At 41.2% G+C, this 16,945-nt stretch overlaps 1 protein-coding gene across 4 annotated transcripts; it reads right to left on the reverse strand.

The window, feature by feature from the left end:
* Window positions 1-1,935: 1,935 nt before the first annotated feature.
* Window positions 1,936-16,782, reverse strand: LOC130928952 (gastrula zinc finger protein XlCGF26.1-like). 4 transcript variants are annotated; one of them, XM_057855801.1, is made up of 3 exons: window positions 15,877-16,782; window positions 7,260-7,577; window positions 1,936-4,412 (listed from the first exon to the last, which is right to left on the reverse strand). In XM_057855801.1, exons 1-3 carry the CDS (start codon window positions 16,001-16,003, stop codon window positions 4,327-4,329), a joined length of 531 nt encoding a protein of 176 aa, XP_057711784.1. In that variant the 5' UTR covers window positions 16,004-16,782; the 3' UTR covers window positions 1,936-4,326. The 4 variants fall into 4 exon arrangements, with proteins under 4 accessions (XP_057711784.1, XP_057711782.1, XP_057711780.1 ...); XM_057855799.1 differs by adding an exon at window positions 7,877-8,018 and having other exon boundaries at window positions 1,939-7,577; window positions 15,877-15,996; XM_057855797.1 differs by having other exon boundaries at window positions 1,939-7,577; window positions 15,877-16,758.
* Window positions 16,783-16,945: the final 163 nt, after the last annotated feature.

A 16,945-nucleotide genomic window follows, 5' to 3' on the forward strand; every position in this document is an offset into this window, starting at 1 on the left:
TGTCGAGCTGTCAATTGGCGTCATGACGCCATCTGCTGTGTCAAGTAAATCGCCGTCATCTGACGCCTCAGGTTCAAACATGTAGGGATTAATTGTAGTTCATCTTTCCTGGGAGCCTTTGCCATCGGTAGCGTCACGAAAGAGCGATCCTGAATGGTTACCTTTGGTGGAAATATCACTGACATCGTTGTTGCTGCTATGTTAGCTGTGAGTAGTCTTCTGTTGCCTACGTCACACTTCCGGGTTTGCGAAGGGACCATTAACGGAGTGCAAAAAAACTAAAAAAACGCAAATTATCCTTACAATTACGTGTTGATAATGTCATGGTTGTTTTGACGAACTTGTCCCAAGTTTATATTCATAAAATTACACCAAAATCCGGAAAGGTCTTCAGTTCCCCTTTAAAGAGCATACGACACGAGAAAAAAAGTCTTAAATGGCATTACTATATGAATTAGAATCATATTTTGAGACGATTCGACTATATACAACAATTTAGCAAAGCGCAGATGACGAGAAATTAGTCTTTTAATCTTCCGGTTAGCCACGCCTACCATTATAGGGCTTTAGCGTCCCCAACAGGTGGATGACGTCAGCGGTAGACTGGGCTCATCGGTTTTACTATTCAGCCCATTGAGGGGGAATTATTCAGAACGAGGAAAACGCGACGAAGAGAGCCGCAAAATGTAATTGTTTCAGTCTCTCTACTCCAATATTTTTACAGGATATTCTTTTTATCCTAGTATTTTTCCCCAATAGCTATATAAATGGCTTGAGAAGGACCAGTCAGCCCGTCGAGGGGGAACTATTCACAACGAGTAAAACGCGACAAAGAGAGCGGCAAAATGTCATTGTTTCTGTCTCTTTACTTCAATATTTTTACAGGATATTCTTTTTATCCAAGTATTTTCCCCAATTGCTAAATAAATGGCATGGTCATGACAAATAACAGTCTTGTGGTGAATGGAATATGAAATAATAAAAATGCATTTTTTCAGGACCACATGGCACAATTACTCCACAATGGTCAAAACTGTCGACTTCACCTTTACTGTCGCACCTCCCGAACGATATTTTATGACACCTAAATCGGACATATGTCATTTCCCTTCCCCGGCTTCGGAGAATGTAAACAAACCAGAAGGCGTGACAGCTAGCCGACATGCTAACCCGAACCGAGTGATGTTTCAAAGTCTTTGAAGCGGAAAATCACACATAACTAGCCTGGATTATTTGACATGACGACCCGGTTGTCGATTGTCTTCGCGGATCGGCAAACCGCCCGGCAGAAAGCAATTTACAGTTCATTCCCCGGAGGAGGGTGGCTGCCGTTGTTGTGCAGCTAACATGCTGCTAATGAGTATGAGGAGAGCTTTTTACATGCCTATCAATGATCAAACGTAAGTAGTCCTTTATTTAAAGGAAGTTTGTAGTGTTTACTTTGTAATCGTTGTATTCATATTTGACATAATACAAAACAAGATGTTTACTCACTTCCTCGTAAGTCCCATGGTCCCACAGTAGTAGGGCTTGTTTTGGCCAATACCCACGGTGAATGGGAACCTTTTGGAACTCCAAAAAGGCGCACACGCCTCTCCCTCATACAGAATGATTTTTCTGCAGCCGTTTGGCTGGCGTGATGCGAAAAATAAATGTATTAATCCACAAAATCAGCTGAATCCTTCGTCCTCATACACAACAGTACACTGTAGCGTGAAGAGGACGTCTTCTACCGTACACGTCACAGCGCCCTCCTCCTCAATGCAAGACCGAAGCCGGAAGTCACTCATTTTCATGGCGCGGGATTAAAAAAACTAAATATAGTGATCGCTTCCACACACATCCAAGCGGTCCATATCATTCAGGGGCATAAAATACCGCGTGTATTATGAAATAAACATGCTTTTTCGTGTCACATGAACTTTAAGTAAATACATAAATATCAATGAGGGTGGTTTAAATACACTACGTGACTAATGTGGTCAATAGATCAACACTGCTTACAAGAAAACAATGCTTAAAAGTATGAGAGGTAAACACAAGCAAAAAGCATTTTGAGGCAATGAAAACGCAATAAAAGACTCAAGAAAAACAAAAATACTAAGTACAGTCGTACCGCTACATACGAAGTTAATTCATTCTAGGACCTTGTTTGTAAGTCGAAATGGTCGTATGTCGAGCAGGACTTTCCCATAAGAATACATTATATTTCCATGAATACAATGTTATTACATTATTACACATAGCAAAACAAAAAATATATAAATCAAAATCTGAATAATAAAAATACTAATAATTCCTATAATAATGTAACGAACCGGGTTCTAAGATGGTTTGGGTTTAAGTTCTTGATGGCGTGTCTTTGACCGGAATCGTTACGTCCTAGCATAGCATTTGTTTGGTGCTGACATCACTCGTTGTAATTTCAGATGAGTATTTTGATGTACCGTATTTTGGAAAGACAAAGGTTCCTGAGGACAAGGTTCCGCTAACAAAATTAACAATACTGTTGTGGTGCTCTAGACCGTCACGTTCCGAAATATTTAATCAGCATCCGAGGCTAATGTCGATCAGATGGCACTGGGATAGATGGCGCCAACCGCTTGTCGTTTGACCGTCGCTTGACAGTTGTTAGACAGTTTTGTGAATGCAGACCTTTGCAATTGGAATCGAAAATTTCTTGTGACTTTTGAAAACTCTGGAAGGAATTGCAGGAGTTAGATGTCACGTTTTCGCCCTCTCTGCTCGGATTTGGTGTTGTTGCTTGGAACTAAAAGTTAGCCGGCGGCTACGTGGAAGCTAATTAGCGTCACCTAGCAAAATGGGCCAAAAGAAGGCATTAACTTCCAAAGAGGGCGGCGATATCAAGAAATCTCTTGACTTCCTATCAGAGGAGATTTCTCTGATTGAAGTTGCAGCAGAAATCCATCCTGAACCTGGTGGAAGGAGTGAAGGCTCTCTGAATCCAGAATGCCGAGAAGGACCGGCGTCTGGTGCAGTTGGGAGTGCCAAGTGACAGAATTGGAGCAGCACACAAGGATCAACGATGTGATCGTAACTGGGCTCCGGATCAAGCCGTGGTCATACGCCCGGGCGGTGACCGTTAACGTTGGGGAGCCCAGCGAGCAGGATGTCGGCTCTGTTGAGCAACGGGATTTTTTCCAGTCCAAAAGGATTGAGGTGGATCGGAATAACATCGAGGCCTGCCAGCGACAAACGATGTTATCATCAGGTTTGTCACTGTTAAAACAAGTAAGGAAGCTGAGGGGAACCACCAACGTATTCAGGAATGAGAATCTGACAAAGCAAAGCGGTGAAATCGCTGGAAAAGCACGACTAATGAAAAAATAATATATTAGTGATCACCTACCAATTTTTACAGTTTATAACGGCACCCAGTTAAGAAATTTGTCAGAGCAGAATGTCAAGTACAGGCGAGTAACGACAGAAGAAACTCTGAACTCATTTTAAAAGGATTTACTGACACAAAATTGCGAAAATGTACGTAATGGAATTGACATTGACTGTGTATATGAAAAGTTTTTAAGAATATATTCACATCATTATATGATAATAACTGTCCAATACAACGGTACAGCAGAAAACAAAAGTACAAAGATCGAACATGGTTCACGAAGGGATTACAAAATGCTTGTAAGAAGAAAAATACACTGTATAGAGAATTCATAAAACAAAGAACTACAGAGGCAGAAAAAAAATATAAAAATAAACTGACCAATATCATAAGGGTATGTAGGAAAGAATACTATAGTAAAATATTGTATAACAACCAAAACAATATTAAAGGAATATGGGACATATTGAATGGAATTATTAAAAATGGTGCTAGGCAACAGAGCTATCCTCAATACTTTGGGGAAAATGATGTGAAGAATAATAATATGGACGACATCTTCAGCAGCTTTAATGATTTCTTTGTATTCTTTGTTGGACCAAATCTGGCAAAAAAATTTTTTAAATAAAAATCCAGGTGCAAGTTTATCTGAGGAGTGGAATGTAAACCTCATTGAAAGGTGAAGTGGTGCCTCCTTCCACAATTTTCCAAAATTCTTGAAAAATGATTCAACAACAGATTAGGTAAATTCATAAGTAAATATAATTTACTGCTTCGACAGTCAGGATGGATTTAGGGCAAACAGTTCAATATCACTAGTTTTAATTGAATCGGTTGAGGAGATCAGTAACGCTATTGATCACAAATTACAATCAGTTGGAATATTCCTAGATCTTAAGAAAGCATTTGACACTATTAATCATGACATTTTAATCAATAAGCTTGAAAAGTATGGGATCAGGAGGGTGGCATTACAGTGGGTGAAGAGGGTGACTATTCATCATCATGCTTTGACATTCCTTGTGGCGTCCCCCAGGGTTTAGTGTTAGGTCCAAAACTGTTTAAAGACATGGTTTGACACAAACAAATTATCATTAAATTTAAGTAAAACAAATTCATGTATTTTAGCAGATACAATAAATATAGTCAAATACGAATACAGATAGATGGGGTGAAACTGAAAGGGTCTATATGAGAACAAGTTTCTTGGGGTAGTTATTGATGACAAGTTTAACTGGGAAGCTCATATAAAACATATACAAAGTATCAAGAAGCATATCAGTCCTGAATAAAGCTAAACACAGTCTTGACAATAAATTGCTCCACATTCTTTAATCCTGCCATATTTACACGACTGTGCAGAGGTCTGGGGTAGCACTTATAAATGTAGAATAAAATCACTATCCATTTTGCAAAAATGAGCCATAAGAATAGTACATAATGCTGGTTATAGGGATCATACTAATATGTTATTTTTAAAATTCAGAATATTAAAAGTCACGGATTTGGTTCATTTTCAAACAGCTCAGCTCATGTATATGGCTATACACAGGTCATTTCCTGCCAATTTCCAGAAATTGTCTTTTAACAGAGAAGGTCAATACAGTTTGAGAGGGGAGCTTCACTGACAGCCTCAGAGGGTACGGACTACATTAAAAAGTTTTGTGTTTCTGTTTGTGAAGTGAGGCTGTGGAATTAGTCAAGCAATGTCCAAGCAGTTTAGGAAGTGGCACATGCACAGGGTATAGGGAAGAAGAAGGGTTTTAATAATAGGGGGTTTTCACGTTTCTGTATTGTCTGGTCCTTATTTTTCTCTTGCATCTTATGTATATGGTTATTTACTTTATTTCTTTGTTGATATGAAGACTCGTTAAATAGGGCGGACTGATATAATTAAGGAATAGAAAAGGGGGTGAAGGTTTTAATAAGCAAATGCTTCATCCTACTCCTTTTTGGACACAATGAATACATTCTGATATCATTTTTAATATCGTCTTAAACATTGTTTTTGTTATCTCAAGTATTATCATTGGTTTTGTCTTTTTTTAAATTTTATTTTCAAATGTCCAAAATAAAGCATTCATTCATTCAAAAACAATACGGAATAAATACGGAGTAACGGATTTCCTTAAAAGGTAAGGAAATCCGTTACCTTTTAGCTCATCTACATGAAATTTTAATCCATCGAAGGATTTGTACGAATACTTTGTCTGAGCTCCCAGCTAAGGTGCATGTACATAAAGTATGCAGCCCCTTATTCAGTTACATTACTCCTATGTAATAATACTTTTTTTCCTTGTAGTAAGAGTAAAATCTTGTCATTTTCCCCCCACCCTTTATTTGTCCGCAATATTCTGTTGTAACAGCAACTGTCAGGCAAGAGTAGAAATAGTGACTTTTTAAATTATAATCACCATCCCCAAAAAAACTAATAATTGTGAACCAATCATAATTTTGCATCTTTATTATACTATTGATGAATGATTTAGACATTTTGTAATTTGGGGTCTACCGTTTCAAATATTAGCTGTGAAAAGTGTAGTTTGAAAGCGAGAGAGTATTGTATAAATAATGCCACTCAACTTGAGAGTTAAATCAGGTGAGCCAGTATTTTTGGCAACCGTGTGGATCCACGTCATACAAGGTTTGGACAAATCACATGTAAGGCACCAATACTGCCCATCCTCAACAGGATTTGAGGAAACTCAACAAACTACAATTGACCTGCGTGCACAATCTAATGAAGGTAGTATGTATGACAAACAAAACAGTCATTGGCCACTGCTTCTCACACCAATACACACGTGTCTCTTAAGCCGATCCTTGCGAGCAAATTTTTGACCACAATCTGAGCAGGAAAAAGGTTTTTCACCTGTGTGGGTTCTTGTGTGTGTGTTTAAGGCGCCCTTCTGAGTGAATCTTTTTCCACAATCTGAGCAGACAAAAGGTTTTTCACCAGTGTGGGCTCTTGTGTGTACTTTTAATTGTTGAATTTGAGAGAATCCTTGACCACAAACTGAGCAGGAAAAAGGTTTTTCGCCAGTGTGGGTTCTTGTGTGTACTTTTAAGCTACTCTTAAGACTGAATCCTTGACCACAAACTGAGCAGACGAAAGGTTTTTCACCTGTATGGGTCCTTGTGTGTGCATCTAAGGTGGTCTTCTGAGTGAATCTTTTTCTACAAACTGAGCAGGAAAAAGGTTTTTCACCAGTGTGGGTTCTTGTGTGTACTTTTAAGTCTGTAATTTGAGTGAATCTTTTCCCACAAACTGAGCAGGAAAAAGGTTTTTCACCAGTGTGGGTTCTTGTGTGTACTTTTAAGGCACTCTTATAAATGAATTCTTGACCACAATCTGAGCAGGAAAAAGGTTTTTCGCCAGTGTGGGTTCTCGTGTGTTCGATTAAGTTATCTTTTCGAGTGAATCCTTGACCACAAACTGAGCAGGAAAAAGGTTTTTTGCCAGTGTGGGTTCTTGTGTGTACTTTTAAGGCACTCTTATTACTGAATCCTCGACCACAAACTGAGCAGGAAAAAGGTTTTTCGCCAGTGTGGGTTCTTGTGTGTACTTTTAAGTTACTCTTAAGACTGAATCCTTGACCACAAACTGAGCAGGGAAAAGGTTTTTCACCAGTGTGGGTTCTTGTGTGTCTGTTTAAGCTGCCCTTTCGACCGAATCTTTGACCACAAACTGAGCAGGGAAAAGGTTTTTCACCAGTGTGAGTTCTTGTGTGATTTTTTAAAGTGTTCTTGGAACTGAATTTTTGACCACAATCTGAGCAGACAAGACGATTTTCACCAGTGTGGCTCTTCATATGCAAACGACAAGTATAGTTATTAGCAAAGGTTTCCACACAGTGAGATTTCTTATGACCATCATCTTTGTAAGGTGAGTGTGACGTGCCGCCATTTCTATCTGATGGTGCGATGAAAATGTGTGCTTCCAGTCCATCTTTTGAGCTGCTGCTTGGAGGCTCCGTCCCTCTGCTGGGCTCACTCAGACCATACTCGCTATTCAAGGGCTCACCAGTGGACATGGTGATATCTTCCTCCTCTTTAACGTTTGGCAACTCTACCTCCTCCTTTTTGATTGCAAGTTGTACTTCTCTCTTTTGCTGTTGAGGGCGTTCTGGCTTTTCCTGTTTCATTTGCGGATGCTCAACTTCCTCTTGAATGTCAGGAGACTCAGACCCCTGCCACTCAGGACCAAGATATTTGCTGAAACCTGCAAGACACAAGACAAATGATATATCTTATGGACCGTCCTTCCAGCTCCTAGGCCGTGAGGTTAGACTGGCTGAGTGAGCGAGAGAGAGAGAGAGAGAGAGAGTATATGTGCGCGTGTGTACAAGATGCATTCTGGGCTGTCATTTAGTGATGTGTCGGTCGCGAACGAGCCGGTACAAAGACCCGGCTCTTTGAAGTGAACGAAGGGAGCCGGCACAACACCGGCACCCTCCCTCGAGAGCCGGCTCTTTATTTTCCCTCCCTCTCTCTCTCTCGCGCTCGCTCCCACTTTCTCACGTGTCTGAAGCGAGGTGTAGCAGTGGCTCAGGTGAGGGAGTGCCGTGCGCAGAGTGGGAGAAAGGGGAGAGGCCAGGGGCTTGGTCGTACTGCACGCCACGCCACGGAGTGCACGCCACGCTGAGCACCGTCCGTCGCACAGCTGCAAGTGCACAGCCACAGACACACAGGAGGAGGAGGAAAAGACGACACACGAACGCGGTTTGTAGGCCTTCAAGATGAGCCGAAAACGCAGTAACATTTGGAGACATTTAAATTGGTTAAAAGTCTGATGACGTTAGGGCAGAATGCAGTGTCTGCAAACTTATCCCCTTATATAGACCCTACTCACCTACGTCACAAAATGGGCGTGTCGCTGTTTCCGGCCGCCATACTGTACCTCTTTTTCAGACCTATTCTCATTGTTTTCAATTAGTCGAGCAAGTTATAGAGCAATTCATGGAAGCCCCGGTGTTATCTGACGCTGTAAACTCATTGGATCCGTTGCATAAAAGGCGTTACGTGGAAAAGCTTCAGTTTATCCATTCGCCAGATCCGTATTTGATGCCTAAATCGATGTTTTTCGACCCGCTGGCTTCGCCTGACATCTGATACCCACACAAAATCAGCCTATTCTCACGAAAGTTTGAAAAACTTTAAGAGCTTGGAGGCTTATAAATGCTACGTTGCTGGTTGGGTGAAACAGGTCCTCGTACACGAAAATTCGGCAGGAATCTTGCGCTCGGAAGGTGAGTTACGAAATTTTCAATTCAAAATCTTTTGTTCTTGCTAACATCCACTGTCAAGTCTAATGTATTTCATGTCATTTGTCAATGGAGCTAGGGCTTTTAATGTTTATGTGGTTTAGCGATAGCACTAACTACATACATACGTGTATGTTGTCGGCGATTAGCCTAGCAATGATCTTAATTGTGGTTGTCAGCTAGAGCCTAGTTCGGGCCTAAAAAATCCAGCCCGACCCGACACGGCCCGCTGGTATTGAGGCCCGACCCGGCCCGAGCTCGATCACTTAACTAGATTTGCAAGCCCGAGCCCGAAAAACCCGATTTTTTTTTTTTTTGAGTGACGCGGAAAAAACGCAGCAGCAGCAATTTATTTTCATTTCTTCAAGTTGGCAGAAAAAAACGCAAGTTTTCTTAATGTTTAAATAATCTACATATTTTTTTGAGAATTATCAAAGCATTCACTCAACGAAATAACGCTGGGAAAGTTTGTTAAACATATTTCTGAGTGTGTGGGATATTGTTCTCACATGGACGCGCCTCTCTGACAAGGAGAGGGAACAGCAGCAAAAAAAATAAAATAAAACTACAAATGCTTTGAAATAACATTCTTTATTGTAACGACATCAATACCAAAATAAAAAATAAAAATGAAATAAAAGCTTTAAACTGCGGGCTGGCCTTGCCTGCAGTCGGCAACTTGCGGCCCCCGCCTCTTGTCTTGCTCTTTATTACTGTGACATAATTAGACCGGCTCTGACTAAAAATGGCGATTTGAACAGCAGGATATTATGGGTTATACTTACACTGGTTATATTTTTTGGTCGTCGTCGTGCAGAAATAAAATTGCCGCACTTCTCCATTATTTTCTGCTTTACTCGAAGAGGCGCGGCCCTCGAAACAAAGGATAATAAAGATGTTTGAGCAGTTTCTTTTTTGCCCGCACAGCTTTTAAGATGCCTGCTCAGCGTCGAAGTGCCAGTCTTTTTGCTGTTGTACGAGAGCAATGTGCCGCACTTGTTACATTCGACGAAGCCGACACAGTTTTTTGTTGCATCTTCCACGATCAAATGAAATTCTTGCCTCTTCCATTCCCTCGTCTTCAGTTTGTTTTTAGCTTCTTTCTGCTCCAAATTGGAAAAGTACCAAGAGGATGAGTTGTGTACACTCGGTGCAGAGAGGGAGGACAAGAACAAAAAGCGGCCGGCGCCACGGCGTTCGTGCACACACGCACAAGCAAAAGCGCAATACAGAGAGCCTGCTCTCCAAATTTTTATATATTTATTTATTTATTTTTATTTTTTTATTTAAATTTTTTTTTTTTTTTTAAATAATTTATTAGTCCGGCATGGCGGCCCGACCCGACTTGACCCGAACGTGAATGCTTAAAATGTGGGCCCGACCCGACCCGAATGCACATTAATAATCAAAATGGTGAAGGCGTGTGTGGCGGTCGGTGGCAATAACAGTGAAGATAGACGGAGAGACTTGAAGTTCTACCGGATTCCGAGAGACACGGAGAGAGGAGAGCGAGATGGGCTGCTGCAATTCGACGAGAAAACTGGGCTCCAAACGATTACCACAGATTATGTAGTAGTCATTTTATATCTGGTAAGATGCATTTAATATATATTTAGAGGGTTATGGGCTGACAACCACAATTAAGATCATTGCTAGGCTAATCGCCGACAACATACACGTATGTATGTAGTGAGAGTGCTATCGCTAAACCATATAAACATTAAAAGCCCTAACTCCATTGACAAATGACATGAAATACATTAGACTTGACAGTGGACGTTAGCAAGAACAAAAGATTTTGAATTGAAAATTTCGTAACTCACCTTCCGAGTACAAGATTCCTGCCGAATTTTCGTGTACAAGGACCTGTTTCACCCAACCAGCAACTTAGCATTTATAAGCCTCCAAGCTCTTAAAGTTTTTCAAACTTTCGTGAGAATAGGCTGATTTTGTGTGGACAAGATAGTTGTAAATATCAGGGTTAGGCAGAGACGGCGAAGGCAGCCGGTCAAAAATCATCGATTTAGGCATCAAATATGGATCTGGCGACTGTATAGAACGAAGCTTTTCCACATAACGCCTTTTATGCAACACATCCAGTGAGTTTACAGCATCAGAAAGCACCGGGTCTTCCATGAAATGCATTTTAAATTCCTCGATCAATTGAAACCAATGTTAATACAGAGACAAAATGACGGACAAGTGGGCGGAACCATACAGCGAGCACGTGGTTTTGTGACGTCGGTGGGTAGGGTATAGACCCTACTCACGTGACGTCACAGCCACGCCCCCGCGCCATGATGTCCGCATACTCGTCATAGAAATGCATTAGCGCTTCGTAAATTCTTCCTATTATTGCACGTTTTACTGCTCGTCAACATTAATACTCAAAATGGTGAAGTCGTGTGTGGCGGTCGGTTGCAAAAACAGAGACGGAGAGACTTGAATTTTTACCGTATTCCGAGAGACCCGAAGAGGAGGCCGCGATTGACTGCGGCAATTCGACGAGAAAACTGGGCTCCAAACGACTACCACAGATTATGTAGTAGTCATTTTATATCTGGTAAGATGCATTTAATATATATTTAGAGGGTTTTGGGCTGACAACCACAATTAAGATCATTGCTAGGCTAATCGCCGACAACATACACGTATATATGTAGTGAGTGCTATCGCTAAACCATATAAAAATTAAAAGCCCTAGCTCCATTGACAAATGACATGAAATACATTAGACTTGACAGTGGATGTTAGCAAGAACTAGGGCTGGGCGATATGGCCTTAAACATGTATCACGATAAATTGAACAGATTTATCTCGATAACGATAAATGACGATAAATTCACCCAAGCGTACTGTTATATAATTTGAAAATCTGAATCAATGCATGAAATACAGATTAACTGTTTCTTGTTGATTTATTTACCAGCATTCAATTTCATATACTGTATTTAACAATTGCACATGCAGTCTAAACATTAAGTTTATAAAAATGTATTGTAAGCAATAAGAATTCAAGTATGTACACTATCAAAATCAATATGCCTGTGTAAACATGTCATTGTAACACAAATGACTTGCAGCTTGAACAGTACACTTCAAAAAGACAACTTATTGTTAATGGCTGCTGTGACATAATTATTAAATACAAGTGTTTACATTATGGTTTCAGGGTCCCCCCAGTGCATTTTTTAATAAATGCACGCACAAATGAACCCCCAAACAAACAGAGAGAGACACACACATTAAAGTGCTTGTGACACGAAAAAGCATGTTTATTTCATAATACACGCGGTATTTTATGCTCCTGAATGATATGGACCGCTTGGATGTGTGTGGAAGCGATCGCTATATTTATTTAGTTTTTTGAATCCCGCGCCAGGAAAATGAGTGACTTCCGGCTTCGGTCTCGCATTGAGGAGGAGGGCGCTGTGACGTGTACGGTAGAAGACGTCCTCTTCACGCTACAGTGTACTGTTGTGTATGAGGACGAAGGATTCAGCTGATTTTGCGGATTAATACTTTTATTTTTTGCATCACGCCAGCCAAACGGCTGCAGAAAAATCATTCTGTATGCGGGAGAGGCGTATGCGCCTTTTTGGAGTTTCAAAAGGTTCCCATTCACCGTGGATATTTACTGTGGGACCATTGGACTTACAAGGAAGTGAGTAAACATCTTGTTTTGTATTATGTCAAATACGAATACAGTGATTACAAAGTAAACACTATAAAATTCCTTTAAATAAAGGACTACTTACGTTTGATCATTGATAGGCATGTAAAAAGCTATCCTCACGCTCATTAGCAGTTAGCTGTTAGCACGTTAGCTACACAACAATTCCAGCCACCCTCCTCCAGGGAACGAACTGTAAATTGCTCTCCGCCGGGCGGTTTGCCGATCCACAAAGAAACTCGACAACCGGGTCGTCATGTCAAATAATCCAGGCTAGTTATGTGTGATTTTCCACTTCGAAGACTTTGAAACATCCCTCGGTTCGGGTTAGCATGTCGGCTAGCTGTCACTCCTTCTGGTCTGTTTACATTCTCCGAAGCCGGGGAAGGGAAATGACATATGTCCGATTTAGGTGTCATAAAATATCGTTCGGCAGGTGTGACAGTAAAGGTAAAGTCGACTGTTTTGACCATTATGGAGTAATTTTGCCATGTCGTCTTAAATAAATGGATTTTTATTATTTTATATTCCATTTAGCACAAGTTATTTGTCATGACCATGCCATTTATTTAGCAATTGGGGAAAGTACTTGGGTAAAAAGAATATCCTGTAAAAATATTGAAGTAAAGAGACAGAAACAATGACATTTTGCCGCTCTCTTCGTCGCGTTTTCCTCATTGTGAATAGTTCCCCCTCGACGGGCTGACTGGTCCTTCTCAAGCCATTTATATAGCTATTGGGGAAAAATACTTGGATAAAAAGAATATCCTGTAAAAATATTGAAGTAAAGAGACAGAAACAATGACATTTTGCCGCTCTCTTCGTCGCGTTTTGCTCATTGTGAATAGTTCCCCCTTGACGGGCTGACTGGTCCTTCTCAAGCCATTTATATAGCTATTGGGGAAAATACTTGGATAAAAAGAATATCCTGTAAAAATATTGGGAGTAGAGAGACTGAAACAATGACATTTTGCAGCTCTTTTCGTCTCGTTTTCCTCGTTCTGAACAATTCCCCCTCAATGGGCTGAATAGTAAAACCGATGAGCCTAGTCTACCGCTGACGTCATCCACCTGTTGGGGACGCTAAAGCCCTATAATTGTAGGCGTGGCTAACCGGCAGATTAAAAGACTAATTTCTCGTCATCTGCGCTTTGCTAAATTGTTGTATATGGTCGAATCGTCTCAAAATATGATTCTAATTCACATAATAATGCCATTTAAGACTTTTTTTCTGGTGTCGTATGCTCTTTAAAGCTATATTGATCTTCTTCAAATGAAACGCTTAAGATTTTATGATAGCAATAATGACACAGAAATAAGCACATAGAGAAAAATAGCTGGGGCCATTTCTCAGTCATTATAAGTTTCGCCGTTGGATTGTACTTTATGCTGAATGATTTACCATCACAAAAGCTATCAGAGGAATCACACACAGATACAAAATAACGCCACATAGTAATTGCGAGATGCAGTCCGTGCCCAATCCACTCATTACGTTCAGCCGTTTCGACAAGGTTAGAGCCGCTATCCGACTCCATCACGTTCATTTGTAGCGTTAGCCGCTAGCTAGCGTTAGCCTGGCTACCAGTAGAAAGCACTGAAAGCACCATCTCCGGAAATCGTGAGAACAAGGGAGGAAAGCGGGTGAAAGCCCGTCTGGATGCCACCAAGAGTCTACTAAATGTCTGTTGAAAGTTTGGTGAACCTCCCTTAAGCCACACTCCATCACGTTTTGCTTGTAGCGTTAGCTGCTAGTGTTAGCTTACCGGGCTTTTGTTTGATTGGCTTCTTGATGATCACGTGACTCCCTACATAAGCCCATTGACTGCTTTCTTAAAGGGGAATGAACATAGACGAACAACACAGAATCAAAGCGGGATGAAAAGACTATATTTTCTTGTTTTATTAATTTACCGAATTTACCGACATGGTCAAAATTTCGTCGGTCATCGTTAAGAATTTCGGTGACGGTAAATTTTTGGTTTACCGCCCTGCCCTAGCAAGAACAAAAGATTTTGAATTGAAAATTTCGTAACTCACCTTCAGAGGACAAGATTACTGCCGAATTTTCGTGTACGAGGACGTGTTTCACCCAACCAGCAACGTAGCATTTATAAGCCTCCAAGCTCTTAAAGTTTTTCAAACTTTCGTGAGAATAGGCTGATTTTGTGTGTACAAGATAGTTGTAAATATCAGGGTCAGGCAGAGACGGTGAAGGCAGCCGGTCAAAAATCATCGATTTAGGCATCAAATATGGATCTGGCGACTGTATAGAACGAAGCTTTTCCACATAACGCCTTTTATGCAACACATCCAATGAGTTTACGGCATCAGAAAGCACCGGGTCTTCCATGAAATGCATTTTAAATTCCTCGATCAATTGAAACCAATGCTAATACAGAGACAAAATGACGGACAAGTGAGCGGAACCATACAGCGAGCACGTGGTTTTATGACGTCGGTGGGTAGGGTCTATAAGCTTTGAGTAGCTTCTTAAAGAGACCGGATTCACACATGATCCTAGCTCAGCATTATGAGATGATGTACACTTTGTGAATACAAATGTGTGTATGAATAAATTGAAATTAATAGTACTACATTACCACAACAATAATAGTCCTTCTTTGTCTTTTATGATCTTCATATGATGTAAAGCACTTTGAATTGCCTTGTGTTGAATTGGTCTATATAAATAAATTTGCCTTGCCTTGACCCATTTCAAGGAGTAGAGGGGTAATTCTAATACCCATGTAAAGAGTTACTAGTTTCGGTGAGAAGGTGAATCGTTTTTTGTTGTTGTCCGTGAACTACATTTCCACATAAACAAACATCGAGGTACTATTTAGCTTAGCAAGGAGAGGTAAGAGTCATTTTTTGAGTGTCCCAGAGCTTGCGGGAAAAAAAAGCACATTTATCAAGGTTTCATCAGCCATGATTGCGTATCCGTCCGCCGAAACAGTCGAATAGCACAGATATAAGTACACCTGCCCATCTGCTTTGGAGGCGCATTTGACGTTTGCGCGGCAGCGCTCTTGGGCCCCACCTCTCGGCGCAAATTCATTCAAACTTACTGTTCCGTCCAAGACGGCTGTCCACCGCTTACTCTCGCCGAAAAGTCTGATCCAAAATACTGTAATGAAAGTGAGCGGTGGACGGAAGGCAAAGTTTGAATGAATTTGCGCCAGGAGGCAAGGGCAAAAATACAGCATTGCTCTATTTTCAGGAATTTTCAAGAGAAAAACATTTGCCGTGAAACGACATGGAGAGGCTGTCCGACTCCGATGCACCCCACCACCACAGTTTTAAAAAATCCTAGGGGAAACCCTGATTTCTGAAACAAGAAAATCCTTGAAATATTTTTTGGTCTTTCCTTTGTGCAAAACTTGAAGACGGGTAGTTATCTCTCGCGACGTCAGGGTTCAAATTTCCCTACGGGTATCAATAAAGGATGATCTTTAAGAATAAAAACTATAGACGCCCAATTCATTTAAACAGGGAGGCCTTGGTGAATGCTCATCGTTCAATTCAAATTCAACACCACGTGGACAATAAATGAATATTATTTCCCGAATCGGTGAACCAACCTGAGAGTCTGTGAAGAACAACTTTTACTTGCATTTTGCAGGCAGCCGACAGTTGATGTTGTCGCTTATCTTTTGCGCCAGAAAGTTCCGCCTCGAACTTTGTGGTTGGCGTCCTTCTTGCGCTCATTTTGCACACTATAGGAGGCTCCAACTTGATGTTCAAGCGTCGAACCACGTTGTTCTGTTCGCAAGCTAAGCTATGCTAAGATAACTAGGCTGCGAAGCTTCAACGAGCACACAAACACTTGAAGATGGACGGACCAAATCTTTCGATCTTGTTCCAGTCGAGTAGGTCTGGAACTCCTGCCTCGCGAACTTAGTGGGTAAACTCCGCACAAAAAGCTGTTTGTTGCACCGGTAACTCTGTGTTGAGACGAGAGTGCGGCTTGCGTGGCTAGCTCCGAGCGTAGCTCCGCTACTGCGCATGCGCCACACACATCCTGTCCGCATAGCCGTGGGCTAGGCTAAGCAGGCCTCGAAGTTTCAACGTGCACCCAAACGACACGAAGCATAGGCGAGAGTGAACGGATTCTTGTTCGAAAATACCTGCCACCTTTCAATCGATTACATTACGTCGTGGGGATAAGTGGATTGTCTTCAAAGTAGCACCACTTTTCCCAAAGCAATCGGACGGCTACTCAAGCCACTCACATCCTCTACGTCATGACGCATGACGCGCACGTATACGACACCGCCTGCTTTTTTTTTTTTTTTTTTTTTTTTGCGTACTTTTCTTTGTCCAACGTGAAACTGGAACGCTTCTCACTTAGTTTGTGTTCATGTTTTCCTCATTAGCTCGGAGCCGAGATGCCTCCTTTGACAAATGTACAGTTGTTCACACCATTCACGACTTAAGCAAGCGTGAAAGTAAATACAAATTGTATATCGTTCTTGAACGTTTTATTCGGTTAAATTGTATGAAATGCAACATTCGCTGTCTCAAAACTCATATTTAAAAAAAAAAAACAATAATAATCAAGAGAGTCTGGCTGCAGCCCGCCTCTCTCAGTACCCTGCGCCGCTCGTCTCAGTACCCATCCCGCAGACAGGAAGTGACGCAATATCGCAG

This window comes from Corythoichthys intestinalis, chromosome 13 (genome assembly GCF_030265065.1).
Source record: "Corythoichthys intestinalis isolate RoL2023-P3 chromosome 13, ASM3026506v1, whole genome shotgun sequence".
NCBI classification, from domain to species: domain Eukaryota; kingdom Metazoa; phylum Chordata; class Actinopteri; order Syngnathiformes; family Syngnathidae; genus Corythoichthys; species Corythoichthys intestinalis.